This window comes from Somniosus microcephalus, chromosome 19 (genome assembly GCF_052327205.1).
Source record: "Somniosus microcephalus isolate GS21.2 chromosome 19, FLI_Smic_1.0, whole genome shotgun sequence".
Lineage (NCBI taxonomy): Eukaryota > Metazoa > Chordata > Chondrichthyes > Squaliformes > Somniosidae > Somniosus > Somniosus microcephalus.
This window is the reverse complement of record NC_141005.1, coordinates 62,834,214-62,855,732: the sequence shown is the minus strand read 5'-3', so window position 1 is coordinate 62,855,732 and position 21,519 is coordinate 62,834,214. Positions and strand designations below refer to the sequence as shown.

Here is a 21,519-nt window from a genome sequence, read left to right as displayed (position 1 = left end):
AATGCCAAATGTGTGCCATTTTGAGCTGAGTCATGGACCATTTGTTCAGTGGCACGGTGCCACTTTAAAACTGGGTTGAATCTGTCCCAAGCCCCATTTTCACTTAGAATCCTTACAACCAACAGAGAGAGTTTCATCCCATCAAGTTGGCTAATATCGGCACCCAGATCCCAGGGATGAAAGGAGAGTGTTATAGCCAACTACCTCACCCAGTCCAACAGCAGCATTCTATTAAACTGAGTTAAAGAAGGTATTTCCAGGACTTGTGTACAGCCTCTAATCAACACCCCACAAACCTGTATTCAGTTGCAATGGTTATATTTGGTTCAAGTATAAAATAGGACCAATTAAATACAAGAAATATCATAAAATGAACTCACAAAGCGTGGAACAAGACATTTGTTAATTGATCATGTTCCTTCCAACAGATCATTTACAATTCAGATTAATACGGTCCATGTCGTGGACTCTCCTCAACTGCTTTTATTACATGATGAAGCTGGTGGATAGCCGCCAGGAAACTTCCAAACAGAGAAAACGCACCGCATGTCTGTGTTTAAAGAGCTGCTTCATCAGGGGAAATAGAGAGTCTTTTGAATTCTTACTGGCCTAACGACCTCTCCTAATACAACTAATGCATACTTTCTCAACATAACAATTTAGCATTATTCCCACCCAACCCCAAGCCAGCAGTTTACTTCATCAGGAGTCATCAGTCCATACTGATTCATGTTAATGAGTTCTTCTGCTCTATTAAACGACTTCAAAACTCACTTTTTCTAACTAGCATGTGACTGCTTGGTGGTCCCAGTCCCGTTTGGATTGTTCGTTTGTGACCAGCATCTGTCCCCTGCTACCAGTTGTTCTGTATTATCCAGTGGCTATTGATACATTCTCCAACTCCATGGCACAAATTTCCATTGTCCTAGATATTACTTTGGAGAGAAGGGGATTCTCATCCTAGCACAGCTGGAAATTGCTCCCTGTGTTAATTTATCCTGCTGGTAAATTAATGGACCTGCTATGACTTTGCTCCTGGGCTGAATCTAACACATGGAGCAATTTCTAGCTGTAATTTCTTGCCACCCATAACGGGTCTCTGGGGATTATGAGAGCAGACGTCAAAACCTAAAAGGCAATGACTTGTATTGCAGATAGGCTCAAGGGAGAGGATGTCATATTACTGGCTGGCAACAGCAACAGTGTAAGTAAAGCCAGCTCTTTGTCCAACTGGGGTTTCTAATCAACCCAGAGTTTAATTAAAGCCTGCCTCGGCATGTTGCATTTGCCAACCATCAGCTCTCCTGTGAACGTTAAGAACCAGATGGTACATGCCAGCTTATCCAAAGCAACCAAGATTGTTTATTAACTGTAAGCACAAAAATAGTCCTTGACAAACATGATGATGTTTACTGAGCCATGATAGATATTGCCTTTCATTGCTGTTTGTATATATACACTGTTTTTCAACTAGTCGGAACTTAAACCAGAACCTGCCTCTGCATTTGATCACAAGAACATAGATGAGAAAAGCCATTTAGCCCATTGCACCTTATCCATCCGGAAAAATCTACAGTTTCCCCATCACAGATTCCAACAGTTTCTTTAAAAAAAAAAAGGATTTTGACTCCACTACCCTACCTGCAGATCCATTGCATTTGTTGATCATGATCATGATCATGCCCCCTTCATGTTTTCCTTCCAAAATTTCTGAACTTTCTGGCTCACTGGTGGTGGCACCTTACCTATAACTGAAGCTTCCCCACCTGGCTATATTTCCCATCATCTGCCTTGCCTAAACCTTATCTGGTACCTTCTCCTCCTGTGAGCACTTCATCTTGTTCCAGCCCTCCTTTAACATCCTCATTGTTTATCACCCCACCCTGAGTTTCACACCAAGATATCCTACCTCCTACCCTCCCTCAGCCTCAGCACTCAGCGTCTCCTTATTTTCGGCGATTCAATCTCCAACTGAGCTCCCCTTTCCCTCTCGCCTCTGAATTTACTGCTCTCGTGTCCTCCTTAAACCTCTCCCACCATATAAACTCTACAACCCATATTCATGGCTGTCCCCTCAACCTTGCCATCTCCCATGGCCTCTCTATTCCTTTGATCTCAATCGCTGACAAGGCCATCTCCAAACACCTCCTTGTATCTCTCACCACCTATGGTACTCTATTCCTTCCAATCTCACTTCCTTCTGTGTCGACCCTGGAAAAAACTGCCCCCACCGTGCCCGCCCCCCTCCCCTCAAAGTACACTTTCAAACTCCAAACTGCCTAGCCTTTGTCTGTCATGGCAATGATATGTCTGCAGCCATTGATTTGTTCAACCACTCCCTCATCTCTACCAATACTGTACTGTATTGCCTGTGTGTGAGATACTAGACTATTAATACTCTACATCACTGCATTGAATCTCTCTTGAGATACTAAACCATTAATACTGTACAAGACTGTAAATGAAAATCCACCTAGCTATGTTTTGCGATGAACTTGTCAGGATGTGTACTCTGAGGTTTGCGTGTGTTGATGGAATAGACTGTAGACATGGAACTGCTGCATAACACCTTTTCTCTGGTGGTAGCCTTTGGAAGGTGCTAACTTGCATCAAGTCCCATTCTCCCATCACCCCTGTGCTCGTTGACCTACACTGGCTCACAGTCCAACCATGCTTCAAATTAAAAATTCTCATCCTTGTGTTCAAATCCCTCCATGGCCTTGCCCCTCCACATCTCTGTAACTTCCTCCAGCCCTACAAGCCTCCGAGAACTCTGTGTTCCTCCAATTATGGTCTCTTGTACGTCTCCGATTTCCTTTGCCTCACCATTGGCAGCCATGCCTTCAGCTGTCTAGGCCCGCCCTAAACCTCTCTACTTCTCTCTCCTCCTATAAGACGCTCCTTAAAATCTACCTCTTTGACTAAGCTTTTGGTCACCAGTCCTAATATCTTTTTATGTGGCTCAGTGTCAAATTTTGTCTAATAGCACTCTTCTGAAGTGCCTTGGCACATTTTACTACATTAAAGGTGCTATATAAATGCAAGTTGTTGCTAATATCTTGGTGATGCCTTTGTCACTGTCCATTTTTCATTACTTCCATTCTGCCATCCACTGCCTAAAGCAGTATGTGAACACCGATCAGCAACTGGCTGGTAATAACATACCCAGTGGTATCAGCTCTCCTACGCCTCACTGTTTATATTCACACAGCCATCTCGCTCCCTTGCCCTCTCTCCAGCACTGGCTCTATGCTAACTGCTAACAAGGCTACAAGCTCAGCATTTCACAATACAATGAGCTTCCCTGGTGTCATAAGTTAATTTTACCAGGTCTCAGTGTTTCGAGCTGAGTTTACCTGCAGCTACAGAATATCAATAGCAGACTGAGTATTTCAGGTCAAAGTTAGAGTTCTTTACAAGGTGTACTTAGTAAAGACAAAATGTTTTTTATTCCCTTATATTGTAAAAATACATGTTGTTCTATTGTAATAAACTGATGTAATCCCAGGACCCAGTGGTCAATTAGACACGCAGATTAGAGCTAATGTTCAAAACAGAGATGACAAAGCAATAGCAAGGATACCTTCCAACAAACAGATTCTCACTCTTCGCTCCTTCCTCTCCAGCCTCCTCCCATCTGAACTATTTCCTTGCCTTTTACCCTTCCAGGCTGGGAGTTGTTCCTGATTGACCTTAATTGCCTTTAAAGATTTCTTTTAGCTATACCGCCTTGCCTTGGTCATTCTGACATTTTATACAATTTCTTAAAATTGTACCCCTATAGCGGATACAGAGCTCTCAAAAGCCTATGGCTCACATATCGTCCCTGCCTCATTCTGTTACAGATTCCTCCCCGCCAGCAAAGAGCCAGAGCAATTTATATTGTGAGGCCGACATTTGGGAGAGGGCATCTGCATTCCCGTGTACCGGCCTGGTTCTATGCTCAACTGTAAAAGCAGTGTTATTATGGTATAACATAGGGCAGTGTTACTGTGTATATAATGTACAGAGCAGTGTTATTATGTATAGTACTACTGCTACTAACAGTGGCGTATAGTATAGGACAGTGTTGCTGCCTATAATTACAGAGCAGTGTTATTGTGCAATATAGGGCAGTGTTACTCTGTAACAATATCCATTATAAAATGTACTTTATATAATATAAAGTGTTACATTCTAAAAGTTTCCATTATGTATGCCATATGTCATGTCATGTGAGGTGTTAAAACCTGTTACTATAACGACAGTAGATGGTACTACCTGTGACTGGTCAACACCGAGTGCCGGGGTGGTGGTTAAGTAACCCGTTAACTCCAGAAAGTGCCACCGGCTTCGGGTGCATGAGCCCCTGGAGGAAGGGAGCAGGACCCTCGGGGAAAACGCCATCAAAAGGCGGATGAGCTAATCCTTGAATTAGCCAACGGCGTCCACAAGTTGCAAGCCGTGATGCAGCTGCAGTACAGAACAGGTAAATGACAGTCCCAAACACAACACTAGGGTTCAGAGCCCCGACTGAAAGAGATATGGAGGACGGTCACAGAAACCCCTGTGATTGTTGACTGATGATGGTGGTGTAGAGTATATTGTTATTCATGTGCATCATGTAACAGTGTACATTATACATGTTAGAAATAGTGTATTACATAGAATATACACCACAGAAACAGGCCATTCGGCCCAACCAGTCCATGCCGGTGTTTATGCTCCACTTCAGCCTCCTCCCATCTTTCCTCATCTAAATCTATCAGCATAACCCTCTATTCCCTTCTACCTCATATGCTTGTCTAGCCTCCCCTTAAATGCATCTATACTATTCGCCTCAACCACTCCCTGTGGTAGCGAGTTCCACATTCTCACCATTCTTTGGGTAAAGAAGTTTCTTCTGAATTCCCTATTGGATTTCTTGGTGGCTATCTTATATTGATGGCCTCTAGTTATGCTGTTCCCCACAAGTGCAAACATTCTCTGTATCTACTCTATCAAAACCTTCCATAATTTTAAAGACCTCTATTGGTCTACTTGCACCTGACATGTTTGTTTAGTTTGACTGGCTCTGTGCAACCTTCTGCAAAGCCAGCAGCTTTATAAACTTCTTCCAAGTTTCTAAGGTAATAGGGAGTGTGGTTGCAGCAGGAGAACGCCTTCATTATTATTTAAAGGCTTCTGCTCACAACACTTGCTCACAATCATGGGGGCTCTACTGGGAGTCCCCCTCGCACTCGAATATCTTCGGGAGAGGGAGCGGAGACAGCGAAGAAGAGAAGATGTGTGCAGAGGGAGCAGGAGGGCTCTCAACAGGAGGCCTAACCCACCTAGGGTCTTCCGAGAGCACTTCTCTTATATCCATTTAAACGAGGAGCAGTGTATTAGGAGATTCTGCTTCACCAAGGAGGTGGTCACATAACTCTGCCACCTCCTGCAACCAGACCTGCAGCCTCAGAGCAGGGTGACCACAGCTCCCCCAGTGGCAGTCAAGGTCACCGTGGCCCTAAATTTCTTCGCCAGCGGATCCTTCCAGTCTGCAGCAGGAGGCATAACTAACATCTCAGTTCGCCGTCCATTGCTGCATCCGGGAGGTCACTGTGGCTCTCGACACCAGGAGAAGGGATTACATTGTCTTCTCTCTAAACAGCGAAAAGCAGGAGAAGTGTGCACGTGGCTTTGCCAGGAGAGTGGGCTTCCCCATGGTGCAAGGTGCCATCGACTGCACCCACGTGGCTTTGCTGGTGCCGTATAACAATCCTGAGATCTTCCTTAATCGTAAAGGTTACCACACACTTAATATGCAGTTGGTGTGTGACCACGCCCAGTGCTTCCTGATGGTCAATACCCGCTATTCTGGCAGCAGCCATGATGCTTTCATCCTGCGTCAGTCCGGTTTGCCAGCAATCTTCCAGCCACCACAGCAAACCGGAGGGTGGCTGCTCGGAGACAAGGGCTATCCGCTCTGCACCTGGCTGATGACTCCCCTCCGCAACCCCAACACTTGTGCCCAGCACTCATATAATGAGAGTCATGCTTCCACCAGGAACATCATTGAACAGACCATTGGGCTAGTGAAGCAACAGTTCCGCTGCCTTGACCGCTCGGGAGGAATCCGCCAGTGCACGCTGGAGCGGGTATCCCATTTTGTGGTGGTCTGCTGCATGCTTCACAACTTGGCCATCAAGAGGGTGCAGCTCTTGCTAGTAGAGATTGTGGGACCACCTCATGAGGAGGATGAGGGAGAGGAGGAGGAGGAAGGGAGGAGGCAGGCAGCCAATCCCCCTTCCATAGGGACTGTCGGTGAATGGCTCATCAAACTCCGATTCCAATGAATGAAACTCCAGATCCCTGTTCCTCATCACATCCCCATCATCCCATCCCTCTGTCATGAATATCACAGCATCCTCCTGCGCACAAAGCTGAAATGAGAGACGCCTCAAAAGATTCCAAACAAAATCAATTCACACATATTTACACTAACGATATGAACTAATCACACTTGTGCAATCCCTTAGTGCCCATCGTTCAGATGCCCTTCCCTGTCCTAGTGCTCCTATGTCGTGCTCCCCCAGTGGTGGCAGCATGGCTGGTGGAAGGCTGCTGAGTTTCCATGAGGGAGACTTCAGATGGCCTTGCAGGACGATCTCAAGCAGCGGAGCTTCAGCATTCCTGTCAATTTGTTGGAGCACAGATTGCTGGGCTGCCTCGACACCCTGCAAGCCCCGGTAAACGGTGGTAAACCCAGACACGGTGGCAGCAGTCTGAGCTTGGGTGGCATAAGCTGAGACTTCATGAGAGCGGTCTGTGCTTCCACTGCAGCACTAAGATGGTGAGTGGCTTCCGCCTGTGCTGCAATGGGAGCCGTGACATTGCCCATCACACGCACCATCATGTCTGGGTCGACAAGATCTCTTTGGGAGTCTTCCATCATTTCCAGCCTGGAAATCCTGGGCTCCAAGCTTTGCACAGAGTCCCGTGCAATGTTGGAGGCAGACTCCTCCATGTTCCTTGACATTGCCACGAGGCTGTCTGGCAGGCTTGCCATTGCACCTAGCAATTCGGTATGCATGCCCTTAACCCTTCTTCTGAAGACCGCCACATCGAGGTCCTCATTGGAGTCCTGTGCAGCAGAACTTGCATGTGGACTCACTCTCCAGGGAGCTGGCCCCTGAGTTATCCTTTCCCCCTGGCCTTGCTGCAGCCCACTTGTGCCCGATGCCTCACCTTGTGTAGATCACACTTCTACACTAACCTCTATAGTACATGCAGTGGCAGCTTCTTAGCTGGTGTCCGCGAGTGACACATGCAGTGACGCTGTTGTAAGATCCACCAGTTCTTTTTCTGTGCATAACAAAGATACCCTTATCTAAGAGTTTCACTTCACAGAACATTCTTGAGGTGTTTTCCAAAACAGTTTGTCTAGTCTACAATTTCTCAACTGAAGGATGTCTCTAATTCTATCTCTTCTCCTCTAGTCCTCTTTTCTATAACATTACTGATCACCAGTCCATGATTTTCTCCGTGTTGATCTAGCCCAACACTCCATTACTTCAATAATGTCTAACGGATGGTTTTAGTCAGGTTGGCATAATTTTCCCAGCATGCTTTGGTCTCAGCCATTCGCCATTTTATACAGACTTTTTAGGTTTTTAAATATACAATTTCACATTATATTTATATAATAAAAATGGTTATAGAATCTTAATAATTACTAAATCCTACAAATACACCTCTATCCTACACTGTGTCTTCTTCTTCTTCTCCCCACTCGCTCTCCTCCATCACCTCGGGGACAAGCTTGTCTGGTGCTTGTTGTCGATTATCTGAAAGCAGAAAGGCACAAGAGTTGGGTTATGGTGAGGGGGGTGGGAAGCAAGGTATGCATGCATACAACATCAGCAGCTTGAAAGTGAGAAGATATTATGGGATGAGGGGGAAGTGGGATGTGAGAAGGAGGATTGGGAATGACCATACCATTGTTGTCCCTCACCGGTTGCCATGCCTCTACGATCTGCCACCCAATTATGTCCAGCACACTCTCCTTCAGCTGGCTGAGGCCTTGTCAGCTTTGTCAGCTTTGGCTCAGTTGGTAGCACACTTGCCTCTGAGTCAGAAGGTTGTGGGTTCAAGTCCCACTCCAGGGACTTAAGCACATAAAGCTAGGCTGACACTCCAGTGCTAGTGCTGAGGGAGTGCTGCACTGTTGGAGGTGCCGTCTTTTGGATGAATGTTAAACCGAGGCCCCGTCTGCTCTCTCAGGTGGATGTAAAAGATCCCATGGCAGTATTTCGAAGAAGAGCAGGGGAGTTATCCCTGGTGTCCTGGCCAATATTTCTCCCTCAACCAACATAACAAAAGCAGATTATCTGGGCATTTTCACATTGCTGTTAGTGGGAGCTTGCTGTGTGCAAATTGGCTGCCGTGTTTCCCACATTCAAAAGTACTTCATTGGCTGTAAAGCGCTTTGAGACATCCAGTGGTCGTGAAAGGCGCTATATAAATGCAGGTTTTTCTTTCTTGGATGTCAGCCTGCCCTCCGCCTGTCTGCTGCTGCTCCCTCTGGTTATGCACAACCTTGGCCTGCAAGAGAAAGAGAAATGTGTGAGTGTGGTGCAATGTGTTTGGATGATTTTCCTGCCACAGTTGAATAGCTGTCAGTGTGTGCAAGGTGTGGGTGTGAGTGTTGCAGCAATGGTAAGGTTGTGAGGGTGAAGTGAAGCTTTGATTGTGAGGTGTGAGTGGTGATAGGTAGAGATTGTTGGTAGGTGAGTGCTGGGGTGTGGTGTATTGAGAAGTGTGTGAGGCTTGTGGTGCAGATGGTGGGATATAGCATTTGCTGAAGCCTTCACTCACCGTGACCTGCCGTGTGAGGTCATTAAACTTCTTTTGGCACTGGATGGCCGACCTTGGCAACACAGTGCTAGCCGTGACATGGGCGGCTATCTCTTGCCAGAGCCTTCGCAAGGTGTGTGGCGAGGGCTTCCTGCCAATATGTGGGACGAGGACCGCCCACCTCCCCTCCATGGCCACAACCAGTGACTCAAGAGCCGCGTCCGAAAATCTGCGGGATCTCTCCCATTGATGACGCTCCGCCATGGGTTGCACTACCTTCTTCTTGCAGCTACAGTTCTGAGTGACTTGACAATGAGGTGCTGCAGCACCAATGCACCTCCCCTTTAAGTACTGAATAAAGCCTGTGCCACACATGACTGAGAATTAGACTGGCCCCGATATTGGCCCACCTGTTGAGCATTACGCCAACGAGCATTAGTTTTAGCGCTGAAATCAAAACTATAATCATGTTAATGAGGACTGAGCATGAATTTTGCTTGCTGCCTGGACCATTTTGAGGTGGCGCAACTTATCATTGGGCCTTAACACTGCCTGTTTCATGTCCACGTCTAATTTCTAGGCCATTGTATATTACGTTATAAATAGGTGTACATTATACACGTTAGAAATAATGGGCCATAATTTGCTGTAGCAGGGCCTCTAACGCGTCTGCCATAGAATCATAGAATGGTTACAGCACAGAAGGAGGCCATTCGGCCAGTCGAGCCCGTGCCGGCTCTCTGCAAGGGCACTTCAGCTAGTCCCACTCCCCTGCCCTTTCACCGTATCCCTGCAAATTTCTTTCCTTCAGGTACTTATCCAATTCCCTTTTGAAAGCCATGATTGAATCTGCCTCCACCACCCTTTCAGGCAGTGCATTCCAGATCATAACCACTTGCTGCGTAAAAAAGTTTTTCCTCATGTCGCCTTTGGTTCTTTTGCCAATCACCTTAAATCTGTGTCCTCTGGTTCTCGGCCCTTCCACCAATGGGAACAGTTTCTCTCTATCTACTCTGTCTAGACCCCTCATGATTTTGAACACCTCTATCAAATCTCCTCTCAACTTTCTCTGCTCTAAGGAGAACAACCCCAGCTTCTCCAGTCTATCCACGTAACTAAAGTCCCTCATCCCTGGAACCATTCTTGTAAATCTTTTCTGCACCCTCTCCAGAGCCTTCACATCCTTCCTAAAATGTGGTGCCCAGAATTGGACACAATACTCCAGTTGAGGCCGAACCAGTATTTTATAAAAAGGTTCATCATAACTTACTTGCTTTTGTACTCTATGCCTCTATTTATAAAGTCCAGGATCCCGTATGCTTTTTTAGCCACTTTCTCAACCTGCCCTGCCACCTTCAACGATTTGTGCACATATACCCCCAGACCGCTCTGTTCATGCACCCCCTTTAGGATTGTACCCTTCAGTTTATATGTCCTCTCCTCGTTCGTCCTACCAAAATGTATCACTTATAAATAAATATTGCATGTTACAAATATGTAAATTAGATACACAACACGGTGCACTTTAAACTTTATATCGACACTAATCTCCAGGCCAGTGCGGAAAGCTGATCGAGGTGCGAGCACGTTCGCTGTTACGGAATAAACAACAGAACCCCCCCACCCCCTCCTGGCTTGCTGAGAGAGGCTGGTTTTTAGTCAGCTGAGCGCTCACATGACACCGAACGATCGCCGACTTAGAGACAGACAAGAAAGCCAGCATTTCACACTCTCGACCGCTGGCCGGTAGGGTATTGCTTTTCATGTTTTTATTTCAGGTTGAATGAACAGGGTTGTGTTGGCTGCCCATTGCTTGGCGATCGGGGATCTGTCCCACAGACCAAGACCACTCGCTCTGGGCAGCCGGGGATCGGGGTTGTGTTCCGGCTTCCTATCTTATGAGTTGGTGAGCAGACTTGCACATCTATTTAGACTCGAAGAACTTCGCGCACAGCAACAAAATGAGTTATTTTTACTGCAGAACCCGTCTTTCCAACGTGTTCCTCTCCGCTCTTCCAACCTGTTTCTCCAGCTCCAAGTGTTTTTAACTAGAAAATCTTCCCTGCTGGCTCTAGTCTCGCCTCCCCCTAGTTGCTTTAAGTTCAGACAGTCCCAGAGAGAGAAGGTTTAAGATCAACAGGGGGGAGGGTTAAAGTTTAAATACATCGGACGCATAATTTATCTTCTACCTTTTTTTATATAATTGAGTGAGGGCCCTCACACTTCAGGTGTCACATATGTACATTCCTGGGGTTTTTTGTGTGAGAAAGCCAATCTAAAGAGGAAGTTCCCCGGCAACAGGAACTACCCTCAGGATGGACCCAAGGGCCGTTCGCCTCCAGTTGACCTCAGGATCTGCTAATTACAGCCTGAAATGGTGGCCTTAAAGGGACAGGCCAGGGTTACTTGGCATCAGAATAATAATTTTGCGGTGGTAATGCCGGCGAAACTGGCAGCATCATTACTCCTCTGAAAGTGACCGCAACATCTGGAGTCAGCGTATGCGCAGATAAACGCGGAAATCCAGAAGTTGCTGTCTGTGATTCTACGCTTCTCCACAGGTGGCGCAGTGGAACTCCCGGAGCCGGCAATCAATTCAAATCACACGGAACCGTAGCTCCTGACCAATATTTATCCCTCAATCAACATAACAAAAAACAGATTATCTGGTCATTATCGCATTACTGTTTGTGGGAGCTTGCTGTGCGCAAATTGGCTGCCGCTTTGCCCACATTACAACGGTGACAAAACTTCAAAAGTACTTCATTGGTTGTAAAGTGCTTTGAGATGTCCGGTGGTCGTGAAAGGCGCTATATAAATGCAAGCCTTTCTTTTAACTCCTCCAATTACGCTAGAATATTGCTGTTAAAAACCCTGAAAATGTTAAATCTAGCTGAAAGAGGTATAACTGGGTTTTTAATAGTGTATTGACTGCTGAACAACCGTTCTGACCCTGAAAAACTAATTTTATGTCTGTGAAATGTCAAATTTTTCCATTTATATGATAAGAATTACATAAAGAAAGAAAAGACTTGCATTTATATAGCACCTTTCACGACCACCGGACGTCTCAAAGTGCATTACAGCCAATGAAGTACTTCTGAAATGTAGGCACTGTTGTAATGGTTTAAAAAAAAATTCTCAAGTTTGTTTATGATATTTCAGCTTCTACCTTAATCCTATGGGTAGGTCCCAATCTTTATTTTGCTCTCTAAAATTTATAAAAAGTAAATTATAATCTGTGCACTTTACTTCCTGGTTTGCTGTCTGTGAGAATTCTTCAGTGTGATTGGCTGCTTAGCCTGCTTGATGACATTACTGTTGCTGGACACTGGAGATTCGTTTGATTTGGCGCCAGATTCAAATTAACGTCTGGAGAGGCGAGCGCCGTCACTTTGCCGCTGACCGCAAGTTCCGGGCCATTGTGTGTAACATGCTCCTGTCCTTGTACAATACCATATCCTCCAATTTATGAATAATGTGACAGGAGACCTACTAGTAACATAACTTTATGCCAAATGTGTTGGGGGAGGGGGGTGGTAGGTGGGGTGGTGTGGGTGTGCCCCTCCTATAATAGGTAAATATCCTGCAGGCACTGCCCAGGACTCCAGTCTGCAATGCCCAGTCTCTGTCCTGTCACCATGTACAATTTCTGCTGTGACATTTAGGGAACTGGCATAGGAGGGGAAGTGCACAGAATTGGCACACAGAGAATGGGTCGGAGTGTGGACACAATCAGAGAGGCAGCTCAGAGGCATGATATAGAGAGAAGGGCAAGGGGGTAAATGTGGCTTTGGATATCTCCCATTTTACACTATTGCACAAAGTCAAAATTACCCCCTATATAAGAGGAGAAAATAACAATGAATTGGTACTGCTGTCTATTAATTTTCCAGATGAATTGGGTCCCACGGTCTTGGTGCTGTGCTGCCTATTCACACACCAGATCTTCACAAACCGGCTCAAATGTGGTTTCTGCAATTACCACAAAAAGAAGCAGGAAGTAAGGACTACACTGATACTGGATTCAAGCCCTGGTGGTCATGTTTTGCCAAATTGTTGTATTTTTGCTGTAACAAGAAGCCAGAATTCAATCAAGTGTGCATAGTGGATGGGATTAAATCAGCAGAGGTGGGAAAGTGAATTAATTTGGGGGTGAAATTTGGCCATTCGCTGGAAGGATTTAGTTAATGTGAGGTTGTTGAGTTCATCCATCTAGGGTTCATCTATTACAGTGTTTAGAGTGCATATAATTTAAAAATAAATATTCAGAATTAAACATGAATTATTGATGTTACTTTTTGGGTCTTTTCCACCCTTCTTGTAGATTTTTTTGGCTTCTGAATTTTAGATCACTCTTAATAGGTCAGTCCCAATTCCCTATCCTTTTGGAAAGTATTGTCACTATCCTGGTTATCCAGGTAAGCTCTCAGTAATGCACCAGGATAATGAACAGAACAGCCTTTCTGTTAATTATTTTTAACTATTGGCATTATCCAGTGTCTGTGTAGGATCTTACCCCGTCTTCAATAAGCGATAGCGTATTACAATTCAAATTATTGTGAATGCCTTCTTTTGGAGCCCTAATTATTGGAATTATCCTGTTGCTGTTCCCTGCGTGCTCGCCAATGTTGAATCTATTTCGTTTTGAAGGAAGGGTGTGCAAAACTGCATATTCCAAATGTTGCCTCATCAATGATCTACATCAGGATAGAATCACTTGTTTGGACTTGCAGTCAAATCCTCTTGAGATGCAACCTGGTAAATGATCAGCCCTGTCGACGGCAGTTTCCTAATGACTAGATATGTCAAGTGAATGGTCAGTAATTGCCCCTGTAACTTTTCCTTTTCCATTTTATCAATGGAAGTCCCATCTATCTTTAAGTGATTGTCTTTCTGTGTTTTATGAAACAGGTTGTTTTCCTGAGGAGCATCATGCAGCCCAGAGTGTTGCTGTTGATATCTTGCATGCAGGTTCTCTTCCTCTCAGTCAGTAAGTATAACGGTTACAATCACTTCATGGCCAATCTCTGGGCTTTGATCATGTGTAACAATCTTTGTTGGCTGTTGTTAAGTCGGTGTGTTCCAGTTATGGTTAATATGAATCACTGCACACAGACCACAAGAATAACTTTAACAGGTCTTTACTAGTCGAAGGTCAGGGCTGAACTAAAAGATACAAGACGCTAAACAGGCTTATATACCCGAGTGGTCACTACCGGTATTACAGTACACAGGGGCTCTTAAAGGTACATACACTACAATTCCTCCCCTTTTAGATAATTAGTACATAACATTTTAAGTAATCATTAATTAACATGTTTACAAGAACAATAATCTACACATTTGCTGCAGTTAATCAATTATAAGTCAGTCTCTCTGGAGGCTTCCTGACTCGGTCCGGATAACGCCTCGGTGGTGTAGTAGTTTTCGGTGGTGGAGTAGGTTCTTATGGCAAGGTCGATTCGGCTTGAATGCCAGTGTCGGGTTCATCTGGTTCCAGTATCACCGGATCGGAGGTAGATACTATGGGTATCTCTGCTTCATCATTAGGCGTATAGAGTTGTGGTGTAGGTTGTCCCTTTTCGGATGACTCTATGATCTGGTCAGCATGGCGCCTTATTATGCTTTCACCAATGTCCACGGTATACATCAGCAGTCCTAGTCGTGTGCAAATAGTTCCAGGCTGCCATTTCTCGGTACGGTAGTCCCGGGCCAAAACTTGTTGACCTATCTGGAAGGTTCTAGTTGGCCTTTCATTCATGCCTTGAAATTGCCGGTTCTCTACGTCCCTTCTGATGTTTGGCTTGATCAAATCCAGCTGGCATCTTAGTCTTCTATTGAAAAACATCATGGCGGGAGTTTGGTTTGTAACCGCATGTGTTGCATTCCTGTACGCAAACAAGAAGTTATCTACCTTATGTTGTAGATTTATGTCTTCATTACCCATGGCCTTTATGGCCTTCTTGAAGGTCTGGACAAACCTTTCAGCTAATCCATTGGTGGCGGGATGGTATGGGGCGGACGTGTAGTGCTTAACCCCATTGTTTTTTAAGAACTTCCTGAATTCTTCGGACACAAATTGCGGTCCATTATCAGAACAGATCTGTTCCGGCAGCCCATTCCTGGCAAATATGGTCCTTAATACTGTGATGGTTTTTTCCGTGGTGGTGGAGGACATCTTTATTACCTCCGGCCACTTGGAGTGTGCATCCACCACGATTAAGAACATTGAGTCCATAAATGGACCAGCAAAGTCGATATGTACCCTTTGCCATGGAGATGAGGGCCACTCCCATGGATGTAGAGGGGCTTGTGGTGGGGCGTTTTGGACCTTCTGGCATCCTAGACAGCTCTTGGTCATTTCTTCGATGTCTCCATCGATACCTGGCCACCACACAAACGCTCTGGCTAGGTTCTTCATTTTCACTCCACCCAGATGCCCCTCGTGAAGCTTCTTTAGCACTTTATACTGGAGTTTGGGTGGAATCACCACTCTGGACCCACACATCAAGGTTCCTCGGCACACTGACAGCTGTTCTCTTCTTTGCGAGAATGCTGGCAACAGTGGTTCGTCATGTGCTGGCCATCCTTTCACCGTTAAATCGTAGACTCGTGAGAGAGTCGGGTCATTTCTCGTTTCCTTTTCAATGGTAGAATTTGTTACTGGTAGACATTCCACTATGGTTGAGTGGAACATCTCCACTGGGTTCACTGTAGGCGCCTCTTCTACCGTTGGCAACGGTAGGCGCGATAAACCGTCAGCATTCCCATGCTGTTTTGATCCTTTGTATTCTATGTCATATTGGTGTGCCCCTAGGAAAAGGGACCACCTCTGTAGCCTTTGCGCTGTCATAATGGGAACGCCCTTTTTAGGGTTGAATATGGATACCAACGGCTGGTGGTCTGTCAGCAGTGTAAACTTCTGGCCCTGCAGGTAATGATTAAACTTCTTTACTCCCCACACAAGGCTGAGAGCCTCCCTATCTATCTGAGCATAGTTGCGCTCAGCGGAGGTCAATGATCTGGATGCAAATGCGACTGGCCTTTCCAAGCCATTTGGCAACTTGTGTGAGAGTACTGCTCCAATACCATAAGGAGAAGCATCACAAGCTAAACGAATAGGTAGCGTTGGGTTGAAGTGAGCCAACACTTCCTCTGAGGTGATCAATGCCTTGCTTTTGCGAAAAGCCTTCTTACAGTCCTCGCTCCACTTCCATGGTACTTCTTTCTGCAAAAGAGCATTCAGCGGGTGCAGCACCGTGGATAGATTTGGCAGAAACTTATGGTAATAGTTAATCAACCCTAGGAACGACCTCAACTGGGATACATTTTCCGGAGCGGGAGCCTTCACAACAGCTTCGATCTTGTCAGGTGACTTGTGCAGCCCCTCCTGGTCAATGACATGACCACAGTACGAGATCCGTTTCTGAAAGAACTTACATTTCTGGCGATTAACTCGAAGTCCATATTCCTTCAATCTGGTGAGCACCAGTTTCAAATTTGCAAGGTGTTCCTCATCGTCATCTCCTGTAATCAGGATATCGTCCAAGTAACATTGAGTGCTTGGAATTCCCTGTAATACCTGCTCCATGGCCCTCTGCCAAATTGCTGGAGCCGAAGCCACTCCAAAAACCAGTCTATTATATCGATACAAGCCTCTGTGCGTGTTGATTGTGAGATACTGGCGCGACTCTTCCTCAACTTCCATCTGTAAGTACGCTTGCGCCAGGTCTATCTTGGTGAAGTTTCCCGCCAGACAATGAAGCAAAGATATCCTCAATCCGTGGAAGCAGATATTGCGCCGTGTGAAGCACCGGATTAACTGTGATCTTGAAGTCTCCACAGATGCGGACCTTCCCCGGTTCCCCTGGCTTGTTACTCGATGAACGCTTCATGACGGGAACAATGGGCGTGGCCCACTCACTCCAGTCCACCTTAGACAGTACTCCTGAACGTTCTAGCCCTTCCAGCTCAGCTTCCACAGCAGGTCGTATCGCATAAGGTACCGGTCTGGCTTTGAAAAATTTTGGGTTTGCATGTTCTGCAATCTTGATTTTTGCCTTAGTTCCTCTCAGTGTTCCCAGTCCCTGTTGGAACACCTCTTTAGCCTCATCCAATATTCTGGACAATCGTTCAGGTTTGACATCTTTTTTTCCGGAATCGACCATTATTGCTTTTAGGGAGTGCCAGTCCATATTTATTTTCCTGATCCACTCCCGTCCCAGAAGTGGTGGACCTCCCTCAGGTAGTACATATAAGTCCATTCCTTTGTGTTCTTTGCCCTTGTGTATCACCTTGACTTTTATCTTTCCGATGGGGTATACTCTTTGCCCCGTGTATGTCTGCAATACTATCTCCGTATCCCGTAGGGGAATATGTGTGAATAACCTTTTGTAATCTTGCTTATTCATGACTGTCAACGCCGATCCGGTGTCCAATTCCATCTTCACTTGGACTCCTGCTATCTGCAGTGTGACCCAGATAGTTTGTAGGTCAGCTTCCTTACTCACATTGTGAATTCTCAGACTACCCAGTTCCTTGCTGTTGGAGTCTGAATCCGAATTCTGTTCATCCGAACTCTTCTCAGCCACCTTATGTACCTTTCTGCACTTTTCCTGCGGTGACTTTTTGTTGCTGGTCTTCTTTCCTGACCGGCATACTTTAGCTATGTGACCAAGCTTGCCACATTTTCTATATTCCTGGTTTTTAAACCAGCATTGGTTCTGATCGTGTGTTGTCTTTCCACAACGATAACATTTCGCTGTACCCAAAGCCATTTGATCTACGCTGAGTACCGCTGCCTTCAGCTGCATTTCCGCAGTGCCTCTCGCTGCGGCTTCGTGCGATGCTGCAATAGTGACAGCCTTATCAAGTGTAAGATCATTCTCTTCAAGCAGCCGCTTTTGTGTTCCTTCTTTCGACAATCCACACACGAATTTGTCTCTCAGTGCCTCTGTCAGTCTTTCCCCAAACTGACAGTATTTCACTAGCTTACGCAGTTCAATTAAATACTCCGCGTTGCTTTCCTCTTTCAGTTGCGTTCTCGCATAAAATTTAAATCGTTCCGCTAACATCAGCGGTGTGGGGTTCAAATGATTTCTCAGGACAGCAACAATATTAGCGAAAACCTGATCCGCCGGTTTAGCTGGTGATAGAAGATGCTTCAATAGCCCGTATGTCTTCGCACCCATTGAGTTTAGTAAGGTTAGTGCTTTATCTTCATCGGATATTTTATTTGCCTTACAATAAATCTCTATGCGTTCTACATACGTGGCCCAATCTTCAACATCGGGATCGAAATCGTTGATGTTACCACGCTTAGGCATCCTCGCAATCTTCTTGAGAAACAAAAAGAAATTTTTCTTTAATTTTTTTTTAAAATGGCGGTTTCCCGCGCTTGTCTTCTTCCCCCGCCTACGAAAATGGCGGCTTCCCGCGTTTGCTTTTCTCCCCCGCTGGCTGTAATGGCAATTGCCGTATTGCTGCGTTCGTCCTCCCCAGCGGTTCTCAAATCGTGCCTCCCAGCCCCTCTTGCAGTCCGGTCCTTTCCCCCGGCTGCGGCTGAGTTCTCCGCGGTTTTTTAATTTTTTTATTTTCTCCCGCGCCTTACGCTGTCCCGGTCGCTGCGCCTCGGTAGCTGCCCGGCCTTTTTCACCGGTCGCGGTCGAGCTCTCTCTCGACGTCGTTGCGTCTCCCAGCCCGCTTGCAGCCCGGTCTTTTACACCGGCTGCGTTTGCATTCACCGCGGCTCCCGTGCCTTACGCTGCCCCAGTCTCAGTGCCTCTGGCCCCGACTTCTGTCCGGCTCTTTTCCCCGGCCGTGGTCGAGTTCTCCGCCCTTATATCCTCCGTTTTTCCCTCCCCTACTTCACAGCCAACGTGGCCGACTTGCTGCTCGTCGCTGATCGGCTTACCCACCACCGTGATAGAAGGGATGATCACTGCTTGTTGCTGATGGAAGGCTCCGTGTCAGGATTCTTCCTTGCTCTTCAGACCCGAGTCTTTTCTCAGCAGGATGATGAGGGCGGATGCCTCTTCTCGACGCCCGTTAAACTGCCTTGGATATGTCTCTGCCGCAGGGTAAGATCGTACTCGTTGCCACTGTTAAGTCGGTGTGTTCCAGTTATGGTTAATATGAATCACTGCACACAGACCACAAGAATAACAGGTCTTTACTAGTCGAAGGTCAGGGCTGAACTAAAAGATACAAGACGCTATACAGGCTTATATACCCGAGTGGTCACTACCGGTATTACAGTACACAGGGGCTCTTAAAGGTACATACACTACAGCTGTTTTACTTGACACAGCGTAAATTACATTTGGGGGCGATGTGAAATAATGTTGCAATTAACAGCCTTTTCTGTACCCTGGCTATGGTAATGGCTAATATGGAGGAGGTATTGTCATCATTGTTGAGTTTAGGAGGTAGGAGGGGAGAGGTCACGCCCTCAATGCCTCTTTTAAAGAGGGGTGTAGCTCCTCACTTGAGCTCCCCAGAGGCCTGTCCTTCTGGTCCAACACCGAGTCCATTGACCTCTTGATGTAATTCCAGTCTCGGAGTTGCATCTTCCCAAACTGAGCAGCAGATTTTCAGCTTTCATACACTCGCTTCAGAACACATTGCTGCCGTACTCCCTTTTGTTAAAGGCCACGATGGCCCCTTTCCCAGAGTGGTGTCTCCAACTCTCTTCCTCTTTTGATCTTTCAAATGATTATAATTAACATGACCACCCTCTAATGAAACTGCCACCCTCACAAGCTAAGAAGGGTTACCGAGCCTCTCATAACATTGCTACACTTGCAGTCCCATTAATCAAATGTTCAGACTGTAGGAGAGAGTACTGGATGAAGTGACAGCTATTTCAGGATGAAATCCTGACTGGAGATCCCCAAGGGATGTCCTTCTGCACCTACACATAATTTTAAATCGAATTAATTGTGTACTGGGAGATGCATCTGTAAAACTAACCACCAACGTTTCAGTCTCTTCACGTCGGCTTCTCAGTGTGTATGCTGCCTCACCAAAAGGGTTTTGTTTTGCCCCAGTATTCTCCCCTCCTTGACTGAAGATGCGCTGACTCGTGCTGCAGTGTGGATCCATGGGTTTCTGACGCCCCCCAATATCGCACCTTTTTTCATGCGAGAGCCTGAACAGTGTCAGTGGGCTATTCAACTGTGGAGGACCAGACAGCTGATGATATATTCACTCGGTGCCCACGCATGGACACTTTCCTGGACAATGATCAGGAAGAGCAACCCTGGCTGAGCTTGCTCTCTCTTTCCCTTGTTCCCCCCCCCCGCCAGAGAAAGAGGGGAGTTAGGGATATGGTGAGACGGTGAGGTTGAGATTTTTTAAAAAGGCTTGCTGCACCAAATTATTATTTCGTATTTCCTAAAATTTCCAATATTCTTAGTGATCTCATGAATATGAAATGCCGCTCTTTGAAAATATCTGCTCCCGGTCTCTCTCTAACCAGCAGTTCTATAGTATCATACACAGTAATTAAGGGAAGCAAGAGAGACTGATGAGTAATATCTCGCTTTATAAGAGACTTTCCCTTTTAAAAGAATAATAATTGAATCACAGGATGCTTTGCTCATCAAGAGGAAGGAGGGAGGGGGAAAGGCTTCTATTGTGTTGCAGCCTCGAGTTTTGACCTAAGGCAATTATAAATTTGCAGACTTCAGCAACTTTCACTTTCTGCTGATCGCGGCCGATTGTAACTCCACAGACCAGGAAAGCAAACTGCACAACAATGTCTGAGGTTCCAAGAATTTTCGGAGAATTCTTCGACACTCTATATTGTGTAATTATAAATGGAGACCACTTATGCATGTGACTGGGAAATTGCGCACTGCATATTTTGAGACTATAGTCCACATTGATTTGGGTTTGTGTTCAAATCGCCCCATAGCCTCTTTTCCCCCCCCCCCCCCCCCCCCCATGTCTGTAACCACCTCTACCCCTACAACCCTCCGAGATCTCTGCGCTCCTCCAATTCTGGCCTCTTGCACATCCCTGATTTTCATTGCCACACCATTGGCGGCCGTGCCTTCAGCTGCCTAGTCCCTATGCTCTGGAATCCTCTCTCCTCCGTTAAGGCATTCCTTATATCCTATGGGGGAAAAATTCAGTTGGTTAGCGTCTCCTGTTAGCACCTCCGGGAGGGCGCTAGGAACTTAGCGCCGCTTGCGAAATTGACCAGTCATTTTGCGGCGGCGCTAAACACTGCCTCCATGATCGCCTGCGCCTGAAGATCATGACGTCAGTCGAGCGTGCAATGCCCCGGTAGAGCCCCGGACCAGATATTGAGTTGCGCCGCCTGCCTTAGTGCCTGCCACTAGGAACGACAGGTAGAGGGAATCGTTTTCAAGTCGGGAAGGGGCTGGGGGAGCACTTTTTGGTACACGCAGGTTGAGAGGGAGAGAGACGTCTGGAGAGATTTAACGCTGTCCTGAGGAGTTTTGGCCCTCAGCACCACTTTTGAGGTTCCTAAGCGCCGAGCTCTTTCCCTGGGCCTATCCATTAGTGCTTCCAACACAATTGCTTTTAAGGTCTCTCCAGGCCGAGATTCAAGGCTGCAATGAGTAGGGTGTGGCTGGCCAGCAAGATGGTCCCTCCTCTTTAAGAACTGGATGGTGCCAGTGTATCTGGCTTCCATGGTAACAGACATCGCCTGAGCTTCGGTGGCGTTCT

General features: G+C 46.3%; 2 protein-coding genes across 3 annotated transcripts in view; one reads left to right on the top strand and one right to left on the bottom strand.

Annotated features, from left to right (window-relative positions):
* LOC147104524 (protein tyrosine phosphatase domain-containing protein 1-like) overlaps positions 1–6,988 on the bottom strand; it is a 73,252-nt gene extending 66,264 nt beyond the window's left edge. Inside the window, exons 1-2 of the mRNA XM_085962189.1 lie at positions 6,872–6,988; positions 5,543–5,624 (exon numbers count right to left, since the gene is read on the bottom strand). Coding sequence (XP_085818315.1) covers positions 5,543–5,624; positions 6,872–6,988 — 199 coding nt within the window. The remainder of the gene's footprint in view (positions 1–5,542; positions 5,625–6,871) is intronic.
* A 3,470-nt stretch (positions 6,989–10,458) lies between these two features.
* Positions 10,459–21,519, top strand: part of tcn2 (transcobalamin II) — a 57,104-nt gene continuing 46,043 nt past the window's right edge. Inside the window, exons 1-2 of one of the 2 annotated variants that reach the window (XM_085961888.1) lie at positions 10,459–10,563; positions 13,732–13,810. In XM_085961888.1, coding sequence (XP_085818014.1) covers positions 13,753–13,810 — 58 coding nt within the window. In that variant the 5' untranslated portion in view covers positions 10,459–10,563; positions 13,732–13,752. Of the gene's footprint in view, positions 10,564–13,541; positions 13,637–13,731; positions 13,811–21,519 lie in introns of those variants that run through there. The other variant, XM_085961887.1, reaches the window with a different exon arrangement.